At 40.1% G+C, this 24,777-nt stretch overlaps 1 protein-coding gene across 13 annotated transcripts in view; it reads right to left on the bottom strand.

Moving 5' to 3' along the window:
• The window catches only part of NHSL1 (NHS like 1), a 174,332-nt gene that overhangs the window by 16,781 nt on the left and 132,774 nt on the right, over positions 1 to 24,777 (bottom strand). For 9 of the 13 annotated variants that reach the window (XM_064413529.1, XM_064413528.1, XM_064413530.1 and 6 more), the window contains exons 3-5: positions 16,128 to 16,255; positions 7,101 to 7,293; positions 2,129 to 2,260 (exon numbers count right to left, since the gene is read on the bottom strand). In XM_064413529.1, coding sequence (XP_064269599.1) covers positions 2,129 to 2,260; positions 7,101 to 7,293; positions 16,128 to 16,255 — 453 coding nt within the window. Of the gene's footprint in view, positions 1 to 2,128; positions 2,261 to 7,100; positions 7,294 to 16,127; positions 16,256 to 16,364; positions 16,393 to 24,777 lie in introns of those variants that run through there. The other 4 variants (XM_064413519.1, XM_064413520.1, XM_064413523.1 and 1 more) reach the window with 2 other exon arrangements.

Genomic DNA, 24,777 nt, shown 5'->3' with positions numbered 1-24,777 from the left:
CAAGAGGTTACAAGAATCTGCTGTATATGTTGGTTATTTAGCCTGCACACAGCAACTCTAGTGTACCAAGGGATTTTAATCTTTGTGCAAATATTATAGCCATTCACAGCAATGCTTTAGGGGAGAAACAAAGAGATTTATTCAGCTGAAACCACAGGGAGAATGTCAATAGGCATAATGCAATTGCTTGATTTGGAGTTTAGTCCGGATACTTGTTCCGATCAAATGAACTGTGGAATGTTTTAAAACAACTCGTTGTTTGTTTTGGGACAGTGCAAGAGAAATAGGGAACGGACTGCTACAGAAATATTTGGGGAGTGACAGGGGAGAAAAGGCAGAAAGTGCACTGAACAGGGATGGGGGAGACTTGCAGCTATTCCCAGCCTTGGTGGCTGACTGGCTAGGTCACTTCACTGCAGCATGTCTGGCTTCCCCAGGTGTAAGATGGAGACACTATCACTCTCTTCCAGTGCACCTTCTGTCTCATGATGGAAACCAATAAGCTAAGAGGATGGATACTGCCATCACAGAGTTCTCCTGGCATACAATTTGCTCCCTGGAAGAGATACAGCCACCATGGAAGCAACATGGAGCTCCTCAGACAACTTACGCCCTAAGGCAGATGGCTGAAGCCCTATGTGCCTGCAGGCCGGGGGCCAGGGAACCATGCAGAGAGAGCTACTACAGTGGGATACTGCAGTCCACAATTTAAAATAGAAGCCAAGGAAAACCTTCAAGCAGTGCCACATGAAATGTGCTCAGCACTGACATGAAAGATGAAAATCAAGGTAAAAACCTGTCACCCTTAGAGAACAGACTGGCAAAAGTCATAAACTTCTTTTAAGGTATTAATTGAAGAAATCTTTTTAGGATAGATGCCAACTGCATCCTCAGTTTACTCCACCAAATATAACTACAGTTTGTGTTTTCAAGCATGAAACATCTTTTTGAAGTGGTCACAAATGTAACCTTTACATTCTGTAAATGCTTTCCTGAGGCAGAGGATTGCCATGGCAGGGCACTGTTTCATTACAGATGCTGAAGGAGCACAGCTCCACTCACAAACTTCTCTGCAAGTAATTGTCTGTTTCTTGGCTTTCTCTGTGTCTGACCCTCTAGCTCATTTCAAACCCATCCAGACAAGCCACAGATTTTTGCTTCTGTTTCTGAAAAATCCAGAAAAATAACCAAGAACTGAAAATATAATTAAAAATGAAATAGCTACAACATGCAAGGTACTAGAACCTACTGAAATCATCAATATATGAGATGATAACACATGTAAAGCACCAAAATTAAGTTCTGCCAGACTATTTAAAAACATATTCCTCTACGGAGAGAAAAAAAAAGGGGGGGGTGAATACTTTTATCTTTGAAGTTATAAACTAAAATAACACAATTTTATATCAAATAATTCTGCAAAAAGTGTCTGAAAGATCTGCCAAAATTCAGATTGCTTCATCAGCTTTGAACTCACATCTACTACCAAGTGGGAAGGAGACAGGTCACATATACACTACCTCAGGCAGTCCTCCTTCTTAATAAACCAGACATACCTGGGTTTATTAGCTATTCCATATATTCTAAAGGAAAATTCCCTTTCCTTTAGAATATATGGAATAGCTAATAAACCCAGGTAAGTTACTGCCAATCATGTAACGCTGATACTTAAGAGGTTGCCAAAACTGAACTGGACAATAGGTTTTTCACTCTCAATGCGATCCTTGGCAGATTCAGGAAGGCATCCCTGAACTGATTTACTCCACTAAGTAATTACTCACAAGCCAATACATCTGCCCACTTCAGTTTTGCTTTGGTGAACATCCTGGAAGAGATGACCAAATCTGAAGGAAAGCATTAAAGTCCAGACACCTTACACCCCTGCAGATTTTCATTGTACCAGTACACCATTTTCCAAACACCCTGTTCCCTTTAACAGATGGAAGTCAACAGATTAAAGGTCCCAGCTTCCCAATGCAAGAGGTGGCAAGGAGGCACACACGTACTTGGAACTGAAATAGGCTATCAGACTGTATTTGGTTTCATGAGCACTGGTGATGTTATTAGTCAAGTCATGATAAGCAGTGACAATGAACAATGGATGGAATACAGTTCTGATGAGCCATACCTAGCTCCTTTTGTATGTTGTCAGGGATTCCTGTAATAGTCTTTCTCCTTTTGACTTTCTTCGGCCGTCTTACCACCGTGTCTGTGTAAATTAGAGACCGCCGAATGCTGGCCTGGCGGTCGAAATTCTCCCCTAATACATGGTAGAACAAGCAAAGCAACATTACTTCCAAGCACACTGACATCATGCACTTTCTTCCACTAGTTTTGTTGTAGAAATGGAAAATAAGGCATTAATAAATGGTGTTAGCTTGGTCCTACAATGAAGGTTTACACTGAAGGAAGATACAGCACACTGTCACAGTAAGGCTTTAGGCACAAATATCCATTACACAATACTGCATGTTTTAGAAGGAATTTTGACTTCCTGAGCCCAATTCATATTTGGTGAGAGCAGCTCTATTCCACAAGCAAAGAGAATCACTGCTTTTATTTAGCCCTTCATAGCTTTTCCTGTGGTTTTGTTAATTTATTTTTAAGTAATGAGCGGCAGAAAAAGCAAACCTGCTCATGAAAATGGAAGATCACAATGGTTTAGGCAGGAACAGACATTGCTATTGGCAACAGCTATTACGATGCTTTTGTACAGCTCCATCATTAATTCGCGTGAGGCCCTTTTCTTCATTCCGAGTTCCTCTGAACCTGTCAAGTGTGCTGCATTTCTGGTGTTGATCTTTTAACACGAATACAAATAAGACCTATGGAGCACACAGAGATCAAACTGAACTCGCGGACTCATAAATATTTCAGAGCGAAAGCTGCTTAAAATTGAAACTTTACAGATGATTGTAAAAATATACAACACCAAGAGCTAAAAAAAAGTCTAAGTGCACTTTGCCAGACAAAGCCTTATGATGACCATGTGCTGTATCATAATGGGACCCAGAAGCACCACTATCATAAAGCAGCTTTTCTTTAGAAATTCACTTTTGTTTAGAGGTTTATAATTTGGCCATTTCATTAGCAGAAAGATAAAGATTGCACTATATATCATGAGCTAACTCTCTGCCACTTCTAAAACTTTAACAGCTATCCCCTGCAGCTTTAAAACACTGCTCAATATCCTTTAGATGATCCATTTAAAACTTAAAGGTATGAAAACCTTGATATACATTGTACGTGTTTTTTTACATTTCATACTTTTTTTGAAAACTGATGACCAAATTATTTACCTCTAAAAAGTGATTAATGCACGGTAACTAATACATCATAAAAATTACCCCTGGCTGACTGCACATCACTACGATGTGTGTCGTGCAAGTAGCACAGAAAACCTCATTCTCTGTAACAGTTAAAGACACAATCGTATATTGAAGTATAGCATGTAGATTTGTGAAAATGCAAGGAAAAAAATGCAGCATTTTCATTTATCATGTTGTAAATATGAAGACTCTGACTCTGTTTGACCGGAGCCTTGACCACGGGCTGCACTTTTGTTGAGTGGAATCGTTGCAGTTACAAAATACCAGTTTCATCCAACTTTTGGATTGACTGAAGTCAGATCAAGGGAGGAAGGGAAGCTCATGGAAACTATAAAACTGAGAGCTATGGATCCCACTGGCTTAGTAGAAGTCCTGAAATATTGAGACAGACTATCCACTGTCTTGGGCAGCACCACTATTAGGATGTTAGAACCCATATGGGGCAAAAGTCAGGACATTAGGTTATCCTGTCCTGCAGGATGATAAAAATAATTCTAACCACATTATACAAACCCAATGGATTTGAAGGAGAAAGTTTTGCATCTCTGAACATATCTTTATCCACTCAAAGGCCTTTATCCACTCAAATCATGCCTGAGATGGTGCGTTACAAGAAAATTGTAATGTAGCTTTGAATAAAGCCCTGGAATAAAACGTAAGTGGTAAGCAGAGGGTGCAAACAGGGAGAGAGTCTTTTACATGAAGCCTCAGACAGCACAAACAGGATGGCCATGGAGAAATATTACTGTGTCACATGATCCACAGTAACTTGTTCCAAATGAGCTACCTAAAGCTAACTCAACCAATCCATATTTAATGGCTTTTGATACACAAAGGCCACTATACAAATCTGCAGAATTTCAAAATAGTAACTTCAGTGAAATCCAACAAGCAAAATCAGAATGTCTCAGTCTTTTTAATTTTCTTCACTGTCATCTTTTTCATTTTAGAAAATATCAATGTCAATGCTAAGTACATTTTACAGATTTAAGACCCTCTCTTACAGGTTTATAATAAGTCATCTAGGTATTATATACTTCATTCACTTCTCTCATGCAGTATACTCAGTTTCCGTGGATTCACAGAAAATATTTAAGTATGCACTTTAATCTCACTGAAGTCAGTCAAGCTGGACTCAAGCAAATGCTTAAATATTTTGCAGGATCCAGCCTGGCACTGATCACCTCCACCATTACCAGACTCCTCCATCTGGAAAGAAAGTTAGTTCTGGAAAGCCCATGAGAACAGACACCATTATATATATATCTATATATATATATATATTTTAACCCACAGGATATGAAAATGCAAAGACTGGCCACCACAGAAAAATTCAGTCCAACCCCTTCCAGAATAAAACTCAGGCCAGGCACTCTGAGACCGAAACTGTTTCCAAATCTGGATGTCTAGTCAGCAGCTTGTAAGCCTAATGCAATGCCCCTGCACCTTCAGGCAATCCAACAGATTTTTATGACTACTGTATTAGTTGCAATCTGTTCACCAAAGAGCCCTGAAAGCTGAACTCATGGAGCATTTATTGCACAGCCACGTGAGAGGCCTTTGTAGCAGAATCACCACTAATGCACTGCTGAAAACATTATCACTTGCCAGCAGCCTCTTCAGAGGTTAACCTTTTATTTCATGCCAGGAGTAATAAAATGGAAGTTTTTTGACCTCTCTTCTGGGAGAGTAAGAAAAAGAGTGTATGAAGGAAAAAGCCAAATCAAAACAAAAATCTTCAATGGTTTGTCCTGTGCTATGTTTAACAAACGGCACCGGATTTCTTGTCAGTTTTTTTCCTGCCTCGTGCAGTAACATGAGGAACTTCACAAAACAAAATTACTCGGTGAGTGGGAGAGAAGAGGAGGGGAGCAGATTGTGACTTTTTAAAAGGAACAAGGACAGCAGCTTTTTCTGTATGTTGTGTGTGGCTCACAAGCTTGCCTTGTTTCACGGTAGCAATACAATTATTTCAAGGGAAGGAGAATGGTGGATCCTGGAGACCAGATCACATGGTGCAAGAGCAGTCTTCCTTTAATGCCCTCCCTTTCTACCTCTTCCAATCACCATGTTTAAAAGTGCTCAATCGCACACTCCAGAAAAGTGAGATATAATATGCATGTGCACCATTTCTATCACAAAAGTTGAAAATTGCTGAGTTTTCTGAGTCCTGGCTAATCAATTCAGGGGACACAAGCTTTGCTATGCCAATGAAATTATGCAGGTTGAAGTCACAAGCGAAATTTATCCGAACAAAGTATTGTTCCACATGATGCTGAATTAATTCTATGAGCTTTTTGATCCCTTTACCTAATTTTTCTTTTAATCTGTTTACTTCTCCCATATCTTTTGCAGTATGCAGGATCATTAAATCAAACAACAGATTACTGTGTCTCTAAGTATACTGTGTTCCTGCTGTCACAGTATCTAAACCCTACTCAAGCTTATTGATTATGTCAGATTATCTGTTGTTCCCATAACTTGGCCTTCTGCATCTGTACCCTAAATTCCCTAGATAATACCAACTGGCCTAGTAACATTTCAGTACTGTACGTATTTTCCTTCTATTAGTCTTCCAGAGAGAGAGTATTCATGATTTCATGTTGTCTTCATCTGTTTAGTTCAAATACTTTCTGCTATTTAAGGAATAATTTCTTGTTGATTTCTCAGAGCTTGCTGATGTTTGAAACAGCTGTCCTAATCCTATACTACTAGAACATTTAAATACTATTAAATAATACTAATTAAAATACTAGTTGATAAAAATACAGATGAAAAAAGCATTGGTAGTCATGAAGGGAAAGAGAACCTAATTTACTTTCAAAACAAAACCAAACATTGCAAGCTATTGATTGTCAGAGTAAGCATGGAGTCAGAGCACGCCATATGGCATTTGAAATAAATTGGATATTGAATATCATCCTGGCTTTGGCAGGCAAGCAGTCAGTTATTTGAATTAACTAATAAGATACAATCTTGATACCGTGCAGAAAAAAAGGGGTTATTAAACTGAAGTGATAATTCCATCTTTGACAGAAATTCTATTTTACACAGAAAGAAGTATCTATTCAGCATTAGGCTTTAATGTAATTTAACTTCCACAGAGTGAGAGTTCTGCAACTGTCAAATCAAATCAAAGAGCATTTTCAAAATGAAGAGTTAATACACAGTTCATAACAAGAAGATATGGACTATGGTTATGTAAGTGAAGTGTCACCTAGAGTATTGCTCAAAGGTGCAGCATCATTAACTTTTGCTGCTCTAACCCTGCTCTCCTTGACACCTAAAACTTTTCTTGCTGATAAAAATTAGATCCTAGAGCTTTTTTCTTGATTTTTGTAACATTCAGTCTTTGAACACAGAAGTTCCTGACAACCTTCCTTAAATAAAATTCCTAGAAAAAAATCTTAAAATAGCATCAACACTGGATAAAATATGATCTTCAATTACATATCCTCAGTGCAGTCCACAGCAAAACACTGCTATTTATCAGCCCTCTTCTTGCATTTTGTGAATATCTAATGCTGTTTTCAAGCCCACATATTTTAACTATCTCCATTAATGACAATTTTAAGGTATTTTGATATTTTCTAATTAAGTTCAGATTTAGACTATTAAGTGTAAAACAGTTTTCATAGAAAGGCGTGGTAAGTAATTTTAAATTCATGCATTGAATAAATGAATGTCCAAAGACTAGCCAACTGTATGGATCCCCTTTCATCTCTGCCCTCCCTCATCAGGGTAATGCAATTACTGAAATTAAAAGCCTACCAGTCACATTAATAGGAACCACATCTGTTTGGACGGCTTGCGCTTGTTGTCGCATTTTCTCTTCTGGCGTTGGCAGTGGGAGAGACTTAGTCCAGTTGGTTTGGGTGTTGATGTCTGATAACTCATTTGTAGCTGGACTTTTAGGCCTTTTGATGGTAATAAGCTTTTCTTCTTCAGAGGGAGAGACAGGACACTACAAACAGAAATACATACAACAGTGTGAGTTTACTACTAAAAAAATAGGTCGGACTATGGTATTACTAAGGTGTTGCTGCTGCAGTCAGCACTGATTGCTTGTGGAGCAAAACACACCCTCACAAATATCACACTTTGACCTACATAAAGAGCAGTTTTAAAAATACTCCAAAAAATTCACAATAAAACATCTAGCTTGTATTTTTTCAAGACATTGATTGGTCTAAGGAATATATACCAACGAAGGAGAAAGGAGTGGTGTTGCGCATAGCAAAGCACAGTAACTCATTACACCTTACACACTGACACTGCAGCAATTAACTCTCTCTCCCTGCACCAAGGTTTGCCTTCCCTTCCCCTCTCACTTCCCCATGAGCTATTAAAAGATGAGATTTGAGCACTGCTTTGTTCCAGCTGCACTAGGTTGTATGAATGTGTACGGTCTCAGCAAGAATCCTGTTATCAAAAGACAGATTTTAGTAGAGCTCAGTAAAAGAACCAATCAGCACACTCCACAGAATCATCAGCCATGGATCAGTGAGGTAAGCAAGTAATTTTGCTTTGGTCTTGGAGAAACTCATGCCACAGTTCAAGGGGTTACTCATTTTTCAGGGGTAAAGCACTTAATATTATTAGTAGCCAGAGAGCAGTAATTTTAAAAGTCAGCTCTTCTCAAAGTGGCACTTTGAGCTGCACTCAATTCCATGAAGTGTTCAAGAAAAAAAAAAAAACAAAACCAAACTAAACCAAAATCCAATCAATAAAACAAAAATCTTTCAGCACAAGAAAAACAGGTCACAGCAGCTTGTGCAAATCCCTCCACCAAAGCTGTAAGCCAAAAAAACACTTATTTTTGGGGAGCAAATTTTCATTACAAGGTCTTTGCCTGCATGCCAGTATGGCAGAGAAAGCCATGGAGCAGCTTTTTACTGATTGGACAGTACTTGTCCATCACTTGCCAGGTGGTCACAAACTGTGTGAACCTGAAAGAAGCAGCAAGGCACTCCAGGGAATCCCAGAAACAGGAAAGGAAGGAAAACCTGGAGGAAAACCAACCACAGTCTCCTTCTGCCCCCAAACGAAACAAAAAAGAAAACATGGAAGAGGAGATGCATAGCATTTGCAGCACTAGCAGAGATTTCTCTGCAACCTGACGACTCCTCTGCTTCAGAGCAGTTTGCTTTGGGACCCTCCTCCCTACCACCAGGCCAGAATTACCCCCCTCTTTTCTGTATTACCCACTCCCTCTGGAAAGTCAAATACTACTCAGAACAGGGCTGTCAGTAGTGGGCCACTGCCTCTTCCCCCCTTACTGCTGCACAGGCATGGAAGGAAACATCACAGCTATTTGTAACAGATGGAATTTTTATTATTGTGGTGTTCAGTCTAAGTGATCTGTTCTCTCTTGAAGCTGAGCGCTACACAAAAGACATGCCCAAACACAGTGCTGCAACCTCTGTTTATAATTTCTGATTTTAATTTTCTTCCTGTTACTATGAGGAGTTCTCACTGTTTATAAATAAATAACCATTTATTTATTCTGTTATGCTTTGACTCTATATTCCTTAGGACATAGTCCAATACCTTACTAAATGGGAAATAAAAAATAAAAGCAACTTCCAGGCAAAAAGTAAAAGAAAAGTAAAACCTCTTCAAGCAACACTAAAAAAAAAAACCATTTCAGGCAATTAAACTATTATTCTGTGGTTTGGAACTACACTTCAAAACATGGGAGCTTTTCTTCAAGGAAATAATCAATTTCTGACAGCCCTGAATTTTTTTCCTGCAGAGGCCGTGCAAGGGATAGACACTGCTATGTAGGTAAGGGCTCAGCCCAGTGAAAGCCCTGGCAGCTCTATCAATACAACCTTCCTGGAGGACACCAGTATTTTTTCAGGCCTCTGCTATTTCTAAAAGGCCCTAAACCCAAGTAACAATATGATGTGCTTATCTTTTTTTTGAGAGTGTGTCCATACACCATTTACATAAATATACAGTGTGGGCACATATATATGTACTTACAAACACAAGGACTTTTCCACCTCAAATTATCCAAATTCATAAACGTAAGAAATTTGGGACAGGAATGCCATTGAAGCAGGGAAAGCTACCTTCAGGCCATGCTTCCCCCAGTTAGGTTTAAAAAGTGATTGAGAGAAAGGGTTTGCAAGGAACATGGCAGGGGGTGATAGCCCATCTGTCACAGCAGGCACGTGTACATGCACTTGAAGGAGTACGTAAGGGGTGAGACAAAGAAATATTACTTTCCCTGTTCTACAATGAGCTTTTCTCCACCTGAATCAGGGAGACCAAGGGAGGTACCTCAAGCATAATTTTGCAGTTTGTTTGGGGTGAGGATGAGCACCAGTGACCTTCAAATACACTGCTTGCTTGATACTGTCAGCATCAGATGTGTCACCTTCAGACTGCACTTCAGTGCAGGTCTCAGCTGTCATGCAGCAGTCTCTAAGGGCTATTCCAACAGTACATTAAGTGGCACAGATACTGGTTACAAAGCCATCCTTCCTTTTCAAAGAAATTACTCAAGCCAAGCAGAACAGGTTTTTTGTTATAGTACACAAACAGAAAAACTGAAAAAGTGAAGTGTATGCTACAAGGGAATCCCAATTATTCAAAGAATGTGAAACATCAATCAGAAATTTTGTAGAATTAGAAGCTGAGAAAATTTGGGACAGATGGAGCAAGACAGACAGAAATATGTCAGGTTATATGAGCATGTAACCAATGAGAAGCAACTGAAAACCCAATGGCACAGTTGAGTTCAAAGCAGTCAGTGAGAACAACCTCCTGCCAGAGGACACACATACACACTTCTACAAAATAATTCAGCAGAAGACGTGGAAGTGGTTTTGGGTGTAGGAATAAGTGTTCACATTTCAACTGTAGGTACATTTTCCATGGATCCTAAAGAAACATGACTGTCTCAACTTACATCCTTTCTTCCAAAGTACTCTCAGTGACAATGGTATATGCATGACAAAGCTGCACACAGCTTTATTACACATAGAGGAAGGCAGCAACTCATCTTTCAGCCTTCTTCAGACAGAAATTATTCATCTTTTAATCAGGATGAAAATGAGATTTACATATTTTTAGCAAACATTCCCAGATTTACAGCACAAAGCTCGCTGTAAGACACAGTGAATTGCTCCTGTGTGAGAGGAATGTTCTTCTTCTCCAGTCAGGTCTGTTATACTGGAAGTAGAACAAGGCATAGCTGATTATAAACTCTATGTTCATAACTTGTCCCATTTTTAAAGCATCTCTGAGTCATAATAACTTTACTGCTAGTCTTAAATGCCCAAATTCCTGGAATGGTTTGTTACACCCATCTCCACAGGAAAATTTGTTGGAATTCATCCTTTTTCATGGACATGATAAGGGGTAAAAAGGTAGGATGTCAAAGCAGAAGCTTTGGACCTTGCAGTGTTTCCACAAAGATGCAGTGATGGGGAAAGCATGAACATTCAAATGGGAGTTAAAATAAGAATCCAGGAGAAAAATGGCCTATAAATATCCTATAGACAAGCTATATGGCTCTGTAAGCTGGAGCCTCTCCGACGCCTTGTTGACATATTGTCCCCCAGCCAACTCAGCTGCTGAGATACAACAAAAGAGTTTCACTATCTCAGCACTTTCATGCTATTTGAGAGGTCCCAGATGACAAATGGGTTTATGCTATGTATCTTGCAGCACTCCCAGCCTAAATAATCTGTTTATTTTAAACCCTTTTTATATAACAGGGGTTTATACTACAGTATCTAAAACAAGATGGAACCTCCAGGAGAACTTAATCCATACAAATTTTACTTTTCAGCAAAGAGACTTCAAACTTCTACTAATGCCATTTATCCTATTAAAATCATAATTATCAGAAAAACAAAATAAATTTTAAAAATCAGTGTTGCAGACAGCAGCCATACGAGTTCAGCTGTCTGTTATATTTGACAACATCCTATTCCTGCCTCCAGGGTTTCACTAGGTTTGATGGCTTCAAGAGCCATTTTTCCAACACCAAGGGATCAAGACAATCAATAACAGGAAAAAGAAACCCAAGACCCAAACCTAGCCAACTGAGAATGGCACTTCACATACCTAATTCAACCCATGGGGTTTCACACTGTCTCATGGAACACTGCCACATTATAAATTTACATGAATTTACACTTTAGATGAATTAGTCATTAGACTCTATTTGGTGTCCTCTAGACCAAGGTCACCAGTCTAGTTCCCACAATTTTCACAGAATATTCCATTTTATTACTTCTACACAGATCTCCAGTTGCACTAGCCAGCACTGCTGTCCTACTAAATTCTTCACTTCATAACTTTCATTGTGTCTCAGTAAGGAAAGAATTTTTTTGCTGGTGAAATTCCTGACTATCAAACAAATTATCACCTTAACAAGCACTGCAGAAATGTTATTTTCTTCTTCCTCTATTCTGTTGTAATGGGATAAAAACCACAAGATGATCCACACTGTCTGGAGCTCTAAAAGCCTATCTAGTATCTGCCTTAAGATAAAGGCCAATGAATTGTATCAAGGCAAAATTTAAATCTGAGGATGCATAGAGCAGATACTTTTTCCTGAATATTCTCCCAGCATTGCATGGAGTCCTTGCCCTTCAAGAATGTACCCAGCTGCTTTCTAAACTCATGTAAACTTTCAGCATCCACAACTCACCCCTTACCATGCACAGTCTGAGTACGTAATGAGTGAAGAATTACCCTCCTTTCTTTGTTCAAAATTTTCTGTACTCACTTCCTTATGCTTTGGCATTTCATGTATTATGAGCAGCTGTTTCAGCCAGTAAATGGCACAGTATTTAAAAAAAACCAAACCCCTGTAAATGGTATAAAATACAAGTGCTGTTTACAAGAGCAGTGCCATGCAACTGCAGCAGAGAGGCAGGGAGGCCACCTGAGGACACCACTACCCAGAGGTATCTTCAGCTCTGCCAGACCTTACACCTCGGGGCTTTTTAGGCATTCCCGCTTCCAAAACTGAAGTGCCCAACTTTACCTCCTCTTAGCAGCAAGTGAAGTTTTGTATTAGACTTCCTCAAATCAATACAGTTAGTGCACTTGTTTTCACTTAACATACTAAACAGTTTCAGGCAGATATTGGAGAGATAACTAACAGTTCAGAGGATCACAGTGGCAAAAATATACTCTCACCCCATCCCACCCCCCCCCAATAAGAGAAGTGTTTCTTCACCCAAAGCATAACTATCAAAGCAAAGTTCATAGCCAAATGACATGATGTAGGGGAAAACACCATGAGTTTTGGATGCACAAACATTTTCATAAATGGAATAAAGAAATAACATATGCAATACTGCATGTTTGGAAGCAGGTATTCTCTCTAGTTCACATTTATCATTCAATAAAGACACATTCCTCCAAATTAGTAGAGTTTTTCCTTGGCTGATTAAAAACCAATGAAGCAGCCAATTAAATAAAACACAACGTCCATTTGGGGAGGGGTTTCAAAGGAGACAAATGTTAGTAGACAAAAAGGGAATTAAAAACTCCGTGAACCAAGTAAATACAGGATACTGTACTGCAGACAAAAAGCAGTCCACAGGAACACAAACGAAACAAACCTGGCATGGGACTCTTCTTTCTTTAATTGCTTTTTTTTCTAAGCAGAAAAAAGCAGCAGGTAAGGACTGGAGGCTAAGCAGAATAATATTGCATATATGCTAAATACTATAGGTAACATCAAGCTGCAGATATGGCAGCTGGATGGTCCCACTTGTGGGCAAAGTACCTTGTTGCTCCAGGGAACCAAGTTACAGCAGGCGCTAATGCAAGACTGAGAGATGCAGTCTAACAGACTAGACTGTTGAGTGAGACAAAAAGAAACAAAGAGAATGAGTGGCAAAAAGGGAAAGAAAAAGGACAAGAAAAAAAAACACACACAAAAGACAAATACAGTTAATATACACATGCATACATTTCAGAACATAAGGAGAACTGGAGTTTGAACGTGACATTTCAAAACATCTTTCACACTGGTAAAAAAGAGTAATACTGAAGGACAGGAGTTGTGTCACCAACAGCAGCATGTAAGATACAAGGAAGGAGAAGACTGGTCACAGTATTGAGATGTAAAATCCAGGTAAACCAATTTATTCACCAACAAACTCAATTAGGATCAGTACTACACTGGAGATTGGCCTGAGCTCCATTAATCTAACTTGTAAGAATCAACATTAAAAGGGCAGACCCAAACACTTAATTTTATATCAACTTCCACTCAGAGACTCCAGCTTTCTATGTTTTCTAATTTTGTTTGCTCATTGAGTTGGGCCTGCTTCTCCTTAGTGGTCTTCCTTTGGAACAGCACATGTTCTGCTTAAGATATTTTCTAAGACACTGAACCAACATGCTTGGTGGTGTGTCTATTACCCTCTGCTGACAGACATCCAGCTCCACAAAACCTGAAAATGCTTGTGGATCAACACCTAACAATAGTTTCATATTGTCTCCACTGTAGAGAGACAAGCAGAATTTCTGGCTATGGTTTTTATTTTTAGAAGAAGATTAAAAATAACAGGGAAAGCTGGTTTCCTTTGTGATATCACCCACTCTTTTTTGCTGTAAGCTGGCAATTATATCAACCAATAAGTTTATGAACAGTCAAGAGGTATTAATCCACCTGTCATTATTTTACTGTTCTTGAATTTCAATTATTAAATACTGCATACACAGAATTTAAATGTTGGGTTTTTTGTTTTGAATAGACGACAAAGCTTTCATCTAGTGATAAGGAGTTCACATTTCCAATCATAGGATTTTTTGTGACCCCAGTTCCACACTGTTACCAAAGACAGCTGAAATATGACCCCCTCAAGGCATAACACTTATTAGAATTACTTGGCTCTTTACCAGTAGGATAATAATTCAAGGTCAGAAATTTGTTGTGGTAAACATTCTAAAGAAAGTAAACATTCTTCTAAAGAGAGATAAAACATTTACAGCATTAAAAAAAAAAGTGCCAATTAAACAGAGATACTTATCAAAAAATTCCACAAAAGAAAGTTATACAATATTAATGGAGAATAACACTACAGTTTACAAGACATTTATGTCTTTGTGAGCTGGAAATAAGAATGGCAGGGTTACACTAAGGTTCTGAGATAATCAGTAACAGCCAAGACTGTCAGTTTGGCAGCTATCATTCTCCACAGCTCTGAATCATCCTTTCAGCTACAATATTTAAAGGAAACTATTCCAATTTGAAATGCAAGTGCTATCCTATATTTAAAGCATACTTAGTTGCATTAATTTTCTCCAGAATGCACAGAAATTGTTAGTAGCACATTATGTTAACACTCAAAAAACCTTTAACCAAGAAAGGATGACAGCTCTCAGTCTCCAAGAATCCTCACCCATGCTTACATATTTTTATGTAAATTGTTTAAAGAAAAGCGTATTTATACTTTTAAAATGTTATAGTAGTTTTAAATGTGCAGATGGTTATAACCTGCACAGCACTGTCCAGGACAAGTCAGTATGTATGCATTTAGGGGCAGTACATTAATAGCAACAAACAAGGTGTTAATACTTTCCCCACTGGAAATCATAATTCCAATGATTTCAGCAAGGTTTTGCAAATTACCATTATAATGTATTCCACAGAATGAATGTGCTTTACATTCTCGGCTCTCTGCCAGTACATACCACACACAGCTAAACAAGATGTTCTGACATTCCCTGCCAATACACAGATAAAATGCAATCACCACCTGGACAAGAGAGTCTACATATTCCACAACACCTCTTATTACGTGACTAAAACCCATGGAGGAGAACACTCAAAACACTGTACCCATTAAAGTGCATTCTCAGGGTCTGTACATTTTGCTGATAGAAGTTATTTGGTCCATACTACCAGAGGGACATATGGTTTAGTATCAATTCAAAGACATTAAACTGTGTTACAATCAAGGATATTCTCCCACTCTCGAAGCAAGAGCTGTTTTTGGCAAAGTATTCTAGAATATCTATCTTGAAAATGCTAGGAGCTCTGGCATTTCAGTTTTAGGCAGGCACACACCCCAGCAGTAACATCCTAAACCACTACACCACAGTCAGCTTTCCCTTCAGAGCCCACAGGCACAACAGGACAAAGACAGGAGAGCAGAACCTTTCTTCTTCAGAACAATAACACAACTTACTAGTTCTGTAACTGAAATCTATAATTTCATGTATAAAGCAATATGGCTTCATAACTTTCTTAAAATTTGTGATCAATCGTTCCTTCTCTTTATTTATTTCTAGATTCTAAGAGTTGAGATGGGGGGATACAAGCATGAAAATCATTATGTAAACTGAAAGAAAGGCAATAAAAACCCAACTTAAGTGGACAATCTTCATTTTCTGCATGCCTTTACCAAACAGTTGTGATGCATTAAGACAAAGCCTCTATCTAACTGATTAACCACCTCTATTAGCAATTCAAAGTGTGCACCTATCCAAGTTACAATTCAAGTATGCTGATGGCTGCTGAACAGCTCTTCTTGCCCTTAGCAGCTACCTTTGCTGGGGTCTTCCCTCCAGAACATTACCAAAGCCCTTCTTTCACACTCTCAACATGCCAGTGGGAACTCTGTATCACGGCATGGGTAGAACTGGGAGTTTTAAGACACCATGAAAGTCAGATGAACTACTCTCACTGCAATTCAAAGAAATAAACATCTTTGTGATCCTCTAAAAATCCTGCCTTGTCTGAACAGTGTTATGACAGGCAATTAAACTGCACCACAGAAGTATTTTTTCCAGCGCTTTTCCCCCCACCATTACCTTTTGTTCAATTTCTTCATAATCATCCTGGTAACTTCCACAGATTGCACTGGAGGACGAGGAGAAGGTGGGGCCCTGAGAGTAATACTGCGAGCTCCGGTAGCCATCCCGCCGCAGCTTGTCACACTCTGCCAAAAGAAAGAGAAACAGGAGGTTAAATCATGGCAAGAGCCATTACTGCTTATGTTTGGTGCTCAATGGCATTTAAGTACTGAATGTTTTTCTGAAAAGGTTTACCATGCATTAACATTGTCTGCCCCAAGTGACAGAACCCAAGGGCGCGTTCCTCATATTTGTATCTATATTTCCTCCTCCCTCACATGTGTGACATACGTAAGCCCTCGCACAGCATATTAACCCAGGCGATGGCAAGTGCTTCAGGAAGAAGGGGGAAATATATTTCTTTATTTATTTAAGTGATGCCTGGCTCGGTGTCTTGACAGATGGCAGCATCTCGCAGGATGGGAGATGGATGCATGCGAGTAACTCCAGGGGTCTCATTTGCCAGGCCGGTAGACATCTATTATATGCCTTACACTTGAAATGATGATGATGTTGCTCACTACTCAAGCACCATCTGCTAAATAACTTTGGCACTGACCACTTGTCTTGTCTTCCTGTCCATGGAAGAGACCATTTACGGTGATTTTGGAGAGAGGAATGCAAATCACAGGGATCTCAAAATCCTGTGTTGCTGCACAGCACACGTAGCTTAATACTACAGAGTTTCTAAAGTTCAGAAAGAACTCAGAGCAGACATGCATCCCCACTCACAATAGCCAAAATTCCAGTCAACATAGCAACCCCCTCACCAAGTTTTCCACAATCATCTTCCTGCCTCCTAATTGATATTCAGTGTGATTGTGCTGAAGAATAACAGACGCCAGAGCATAAGGAAAAATTAAATGTTCAAGATGCAGCAACCAAACTCATCAGACCAGTTAGCTTTACACTTCCAAAGACAGATATCTGAATCTGTTGAAAGATGATAAAAGCAAGAGGAAAATTAAGTATTTAGTGTATTTCCATTTAAGGAACTGAAATTTCTGCACAATACGCATCATCACAACACAAAGCACTTTTATCATCACTTGCTGGAGAAGTACCCTTTCTGTGATTATATCATCTGTCCGCCTATCTTGATCTTCTGAATACTCCTTAAAATAGAAAAGATGCAGGGCTTAAACCAAGGACAAGGTTTTAGAGAGGCTTTTGCCTGGCAAATGTTTAGGTGGAGTTACAATGTGCAACTCCAGCATACATGTCCTCTGTTATGCCCAGATGCTTCTGAGACCAAGATCTGGAGGACTCGTGCTGACAGGTTAACTGACCTACAGCAACCAGAGATCTGTGAGAATTTAATCAATAAGGACTCTCCTGTATCTGCACATGGACACTGAGGAGGCAAGCTTACACTCTGACAACCAGCCACTTCCACTGGTGCCAGACATATGTCCTTGCCTGTGTAACCCTAATGTGTCCAAAAGGGCAGTATGGCAGGAACCTTTCCTTCTCTCTCAATTCAAGGACCAACAGTGGCAGCGTGGGTTCTGAGATCCAAATCAATGGCTGTATCTCAGGATCAGAGGGCTGGTAACCCTGTTTACCCGTTCCACATGTGTGAGCATGCTGACATTGTGCACATCTGGCAAACTGTTGCTGTACTTCAGGAGGGGGGTGAAAAATGACTGTCAGCAACCACAGCAAAGCAAATTCCTCCACCACCGTTCCAAACGTGGTACTGGTCCAGCCAGATCCAGCACATAACATTCACAGATGTGACCACCCTGATGGGTTGTTTGCTGGTTTCAGCTACAAATGAACAGGCTAAGCAGACTGTGGCAGAGCAAGACAGCCCAAAGACTTGCATCAACTTGTAGCACGGGTTAACATGCGAAGTTGTCAACTTAGACACTGCAGCTTTTACCTTCAGAAGAATCATTAATCACCACAAACAAACATGAATACAACCTAAGGGGTGCATAAGAACACATTTATTTTTCTTCCCATTTTTGGACTGAGGCTTAGGGTCTTTGCTAGCCACTACTCCTGTGACTCTCCAACAACAGGCATCATGGCACAGCCCGAAAACAAAAACCTGTGGTGGTTTGACCTGGGCTAGATGCCAGATGCCCACCAAAGCTGCTCTATCACCCTCTTCCTCTGAAAAGAGCTGGGAAGAAGAGAGAAAATATAACAAAAGGCTCATGACCTGAGAAAAGGACAGGGAGAGATCACTCATCAGTTACAACCACAGGCAGAACAGTCTTGATTTAGAAAATATCAAAATAAGAGCATGATAATGAGATGTAAAGCAAATCCTCTAAAACACACTCCACCCACTCATCTCCTCATTCCCAGGCTTAACTTGATTCCCAATTCTCTACCTCCTCCCCACTCAGCAGTGCAGGGAAATGGGGAATGGGGGTTATGATCAGTTCATAACGTTGTTCCTGCTGCTACTTCCTCCTCAGGGAGGTCATTCCCCAGCTTCAGTGTGGAATTCCTTCCTTGGGAGACAGTCCTCTAAAAACTCTCCAATGTAAGCCCTTCCCATGGGCTACAGTTCTTCACAAACTGCTCCAGCAGTGGTTCTCCCATGGGTGCAGTCCTTCAGGAACAGTCTGCTTCAGTGTGGGTTCCCTACTGTGGGTCAGAAGTCCTGCCAGCAAATCTGCTCTTGCTTGGGCTTCTCTACCTATGGATTCCCAGAGCCTGCCAGGAGCCTGCTCCAGTGTGGGCTTCCCATGAAGTCACAGTTGTCACAGGACTCTTCTGGAGGCAACAGGCTCTTCTGGAGCATGACAGATGAATGCTCTAGTTTTAATTGTTTGACCTTATTTATTTTCCTAGCCAAGAAGGTGAAGATGATGCATAATGCACCTCATGAAGCCCAGAAAAGCTCCAAAAACTTAAGGAAACCAATGCTGAAGGAGTCAAGTCTATCAGAAGTTCAAGTGGACCTGTCAGCTTATCAAGCTCACAACCTCCCACTTGTCCACAACACAAAATCCATGTAACTTCAGAAGCCATTGCAGCAACATTGCTGATAAAGCCGAAATTGCCAAAACCTGCTAGATGCAACCAAGAAAAAGGTTTGTTCCCAAGAACAGCTTTTTATGTACTGTAACTGTACATATTGCAGCACAGCAGGAAACACACACTGTGGATGGCACCCAAGGCCAACAAACCTCATCAGAGGCTTTAGGCAGATATGTTGTACTTCATGTTACAACAGCCTGCAAGCACAACACAAGGTCAAACATTGCACTTGACTGAAGGGACTGCCACTGCCAAACCAAGGGTGGCAACTGCAGTCTGAAAACTGTTCTAGCTAGAGAACACTCCATCTCCTAACTCTTATTAGAGGTGCACATTGTCTGCTGTAATCAATCGGATTCATATTTTTCAGATACAGGGGGTTTATTTTTGTAAAAAAATACCAATGAAGAAGCTAAAGATACTTACTCTAGGAAATACTCCATATATTTACTCTTGGGAAGACCCCCTTCTTCCCAGAGGAACAATAAATTGTACTAGTCTGACAGCCCCAAACAGAGAAGAGCACTATACACTAAGTGAAAAAGTTCTTATGCTTATGCATGTTATTTCAGAGATGTCTGTACTGAAGCTGACAGGATAATAAAAGGATCCATCCAGTTCCAGTTATTAAAAATCTTCATTTTAAAGAATGACAATACATTAGCACCAGCTGAACTGGGGACATACACTCTCTTGGCTGCCATTTCACACATTATACAACACACAAAACCGTGCACAGCATTTCCTTATTTCCACCACAGAACTGCCAGGTCAGACCCCAGGAGTCAGGCAGGACATGAACACCCGCTCCTGAGGATGTGCCTGCCAGTCCAAATCTGCAGCACATGCTGCAGGCAAGCTCAAAGTGATAATTTTCACATGAATCTGATCTAAAACTGCAAAAATATTATTATGCCCCAGATGAACCAATTTTGTTCACACAAACATTAATTCCAGGAAAATCAGGGAAGTGATAGTGCCTTGGCAATTGCAAATGGTGGCTGTACTGGGTGCTGCCACAACTCAAAAGTCTGAAGCTACCTCCCTCCCCTTCATCTCCTGACTGACTGATTCTGGGGCTAAGTGCACAGGAACATTGCCTGTCACCTTCTGCTGCCCTGCAAGTGTTTTTCTGGCTAGGTGAAACCATAGATTAATTATTGTTTTCCTTCTAAACTAGTGATACATTAAATTTCAGAACCACCTCTGTATTAGAAGCATTGCTCAAAAATTACTGTCATTAGATTATATATTAATTTCTTTCCACTTACGTGATACAAATGAAACCCTTCCTAAGAAACGAAAGCTTTCCTGAAATTTTTCCTTGTGTCTTGCTGTTCACGGGGTGGTTTTAGTTAAGCGTGAAGAAAGTGCATGGGAAATGCAGCTGAAGCCCTTTTAAGGGCCCCTTCATCATTTCCACAGTTATTAGAACAGGCTTCGGGAGACACAACCAAAGCAAATGTGTTAAAGCTGTCAGTGCCCAATACAATCATGCCCAAGTCTCTGCTATATACCCAGATACTCATGTATTTGCTCAGGATTGCAGTATTGCAGCTTTTGCTGAATCTTGGCATCAGATAGAAGCATGCTGGGGACATGTCCTGTGCACCACTCATCTCTGCTCTCTTCCCTCCTGTTAAATAAGCAGGGAACAGGCAGGTACCTGCAGCAGCAAACCGAAAGCAAAGGCTCAACCAGCCATATGCAGTTTTGCACCAGAGTTTTGAGCCATGGCACTGAATTCAGCACTGCTGTGAATAACTCAACCTCTCCATACTAAAGCTAATGGCCTTTGTGACAGACTGTCAGGCCAAGTGTATGAAAATACCTCCGAGGCCTCTCAGCCCAGATCTCTCTATTACACACAAGGAACTTGCATGTGCCCCTGAGTCAGTAATACACACGTGTCAAACACACAGGTAATTTCCTGCTTTTCCAACAACTGAAATCATATTCTTGCACGATTTGAGGCACAAATCACAGGAGTGAACAGAAGGCACAGCACTGATACCTCAGTAATTTGTCTGACATGGTATTACCATGGTAAAGCAGGATTAACGTTTACCTTGTCAGACCTACACGCCACACCGTGCCATGACAGATGGAAGGCTGGGTTTGCTGGGAGGGGACCGGATGCACTGGCTTTTTTCCTCTCCTTTAACCAACTTTGGTAATGTTTTGTACCTGCTGAGCTTCCTATCCATAAAACTTGTTGCTATATCTTGAAGTTTTTATGAAGGAAAATGCATTACCCTGTCAGAAGCAGAACTGGTCAGAGCAACATGGATTCAGTTATTTTCAGAAGTTGTGCTTTGTATTTTTCTTATTGTAAATGAACTGTGCAGAAGTGTTATTTATAACAAGCTTCTTCATAAAACAATTATTTTGCCTGTCAGTATTAGTGTGCCCCATATACACCTGTCTGCAGGGAGAAAAGCCTCCAGGTGCTGGCTTCCATGGCTAGAGCCTGTCTGAGCCTGAGACCTCTCCCTAAGGCAAAGCCCCAGCAAGAGCACAGAGCCACGGCTTTATGCCACCATCCTGGACCAGTCCTTCACGTCTCAGGCCTGAAAGTGCACCCATCACTCATTAAATTAGCCCTAATGAGATTACTCTGATTACTCCTGTAAGCAAACACTGCTCACATGACTGTCGCAGGATCAGGCCTTAAGCTCTATAGCTGTCTACATCCACATGCACACACTCAGGCAGACTCTCACAAGCATATACTGAAGACGTTAATATAAAAAAATTAAAAACCACATTTCTAAATTTTATTAGTAACCAGCAAAGGCACTAGTTAAAGAATTAAAGTACTATGATATTGACTAGCATAAACTTACAAACTTAAAAACTTGGTATCAAAGTTATTCAGACATCTTAATAGCTCAAATTAGTTTGGAATAACTACCCATCCCATTGCATGGGTCAGAAAATAAAAAGACAGGAAAATAATATCCTGGAAACATCTAAATTTGCCCTGTATGCAAGAACAGGACCTGGAACTCAAGACTAACTGCTAAAATCCAAAGAGATTAAAATAAATTCTAAGTCAGACCAGGAGCAGATGCACTGCCTGCCTGGCATAGCTGCTGAAACAAAAACTCCCAGGTAGAGCTGTAGAAAGGGGAAAGACCAGCACACACATCAATTACTTTTATATCACCTCTTGCAGTCTCCTTGTCAGCAAGAAGGGACATGTGACAAGCTGACAGCTTCATCTGCATGCTTGAAAAACTATCTCAGCTGAAGTCTGGGTGCCTTCTTGGCAGAGCCTTTCAACTTGTAACTTGTATTTTTCTATTTTTCTTTTTTCTTTTTCTTACTATGGAGAGGCTATTAACTGCTCAAGTCAGCTAAACTGTCAACTAGAGAAATAAATCTGCTGACTAGTATATTAAAACACATTTATTCAATCACTGCATATCACTGGAAAACCACTTTACTCCCCAGAGTCAGAAATGGGAGGTTTTTTTCAGTCTTCAAACACTGTAGTTAACTTCATCTGTAAATATCCCCAAACCATGTTCCTCCCTAAGTCACAACTACAAACACTGTCTTACCAATAGCTTTCAAAATTTCACCTAAAACCAGACAAACTGTAGTACAGTATACATTTGTCTTGTAAACACAAACTGTTTAAAATTACCTCTTATTTTACAGGTGACACTGCACTTTAATAATCAAAGTATCAATGCTTTTGGTTTTAAAAGAAATTACTTTCACCACTGGTAAGTAACTGCATATAATTTTAATTTACTTGATAGAGACTTTGAATTTGTTTTTCCAGTTGAGTTGAGACAACTAAGATACTGTGGGCTTGCGACAGACAGGCGTGGGTGTCAAAGATCTGGATTTCTGAGCTGGCATTGCTGCATCTGTGCAAATCACGTTGGGTTAGATCCAGTCAAGGACTTACTTCCTGCAGTCAGACAGGGCATGATCTAAATTTCACATACGTGCCTCCTAAATTCAGAGTCCAAACAGGTATGTACACACTGCCTGCAGCATATGAATATACAGAAAGGCAACTCAGGATAAATCCAACTAAGGAAGAACTTGACATGCTTAACTCTCATCATCACCACGTTAGTAATGGCTGGTGCTGGGTCCACTGCTGCAAGCCCTTCTCATGAGGGGCAAGAGAACCTGACAGGGTTCTATGCATGATGTGCTTTTGCAAGTTAAAAGTATTTTTCATTTAGATACAAATTTAAGTTCTTTACAGATGACGTGGGCACAGGCTAAATCTCCAGCTTCCTAATGGTGCTCTCAGAACACTAAGCAAAAGGTTGTCCCCTGTAAAAGCCAGAGTTGTGCTTTGTTTGGGACTGTCATATGGTCTGGTGCTAAGTACCAAAACACACTCTGAGCACTGAACCAGGACCTCGTCAAAGGGCATGGCTGCCTCTCTGCTTGCTCACAGCACTGTGTAAGGCGTGGATAAAACCAAGGTAACACTCGACTATGCAGTTAACTGGGGAATTTCAGGGAGGTAACTTTTCAAGATAAAGAGCTTGTTGAGAATTATTATGCCTGGGACTATAATTAAAACAGACACCCTGGTTCAAAGGTTTCTTTGGTCAGTAAATCCAACTGGAATTACTACCTTTCACTCTGTGCCTCTTTATGGCTCCCTCATTTGTAAACTGGGGTTAAGAATGCAGAGTTCTCTGTGTGTAGATGAGACAGGCTATATAAAAGCTCAGCTGTACAAAGGCAATCTTGTTTCTCACAAATATCTCAAGTTAAACATGACTTCAAAAAAAACAGCCCAATTTAACTCCAATACAGCACCTATTTTTGTCCCTGGATCTAAATATGCAGCAGACAGCTTGCCTTTACCACTTTACATTCCTCCCAAAAATTCACTCAGCTTGGATCATGTCCCATTTCTTTGAATGTATAAATCCCCATATCATCTGCAGAACTTGACTATCACAGAGACTGCTTCTATATCAAAGCTTTAAAATATGTTGTAAAGCCACAGCAATGATGCACTTGTGTAACCACTGAACTGTAACCAATGCTGACTGCAAAGCAAGTTCATGAACTTCAGCTGTGATATATTCAGTGCACCATTTTGTTCAGACTCCCACTTAAACGGGTCAGGGATTTCAACAGATGGAGTACTGTTGCCACCCAGCTGAAAAAACTTCTCAGTTGCTCAACAGCTCAATCTAGATGCTCTGGCTAGTACCAGACTTTGTCAATCCAGCCAACCACCTTATTATTCCCATCCCTTGCCCCAGAATGCAGTTTTATACTGATATTTCTGTATCTTTTATCACTACCTACAGAAAAGCCCAAGACAAACCCAGAGACGGTGAGCACGGGTACCAACACATTTCTTCCAAAAGCACCATTTAAAATGGCAAGTAGAAAAACAAACAAAAAGACCACCAGTAAAACTTAGTTTTGCTGTCTTACTTGATGACTAAGAACTTGAAAGGTCCATGAGACTTTTTAAAAGACTGTTTTGTATATTCTCTCTCATGAGTAAGTAGCCATGCCCAGCCACACAGGTAGCTTTTAAGGACAGATGCTTAACCCAGAAACTTGGGCTCCAATGGGATGAAGGTAATACTAACACAGGGCTGCTGGA

This window comes from Passer domesticus, chromosome 3, assembly GCF_036417665.1.
Source record: "Passer domesticus isolate bPasDom1 chromosome 3, bPasDom1.hap1, whole genome shotgun sequence".
NCBI classification, from domain to species: Eukaryota; Metazoa; Chordata; class Aves; order Passeriformes; family Passeridae; genus Passer; species Passer domesticus.
This window is presented reverse-complemented; position numbering and strand designations above follow the sequence as displayed.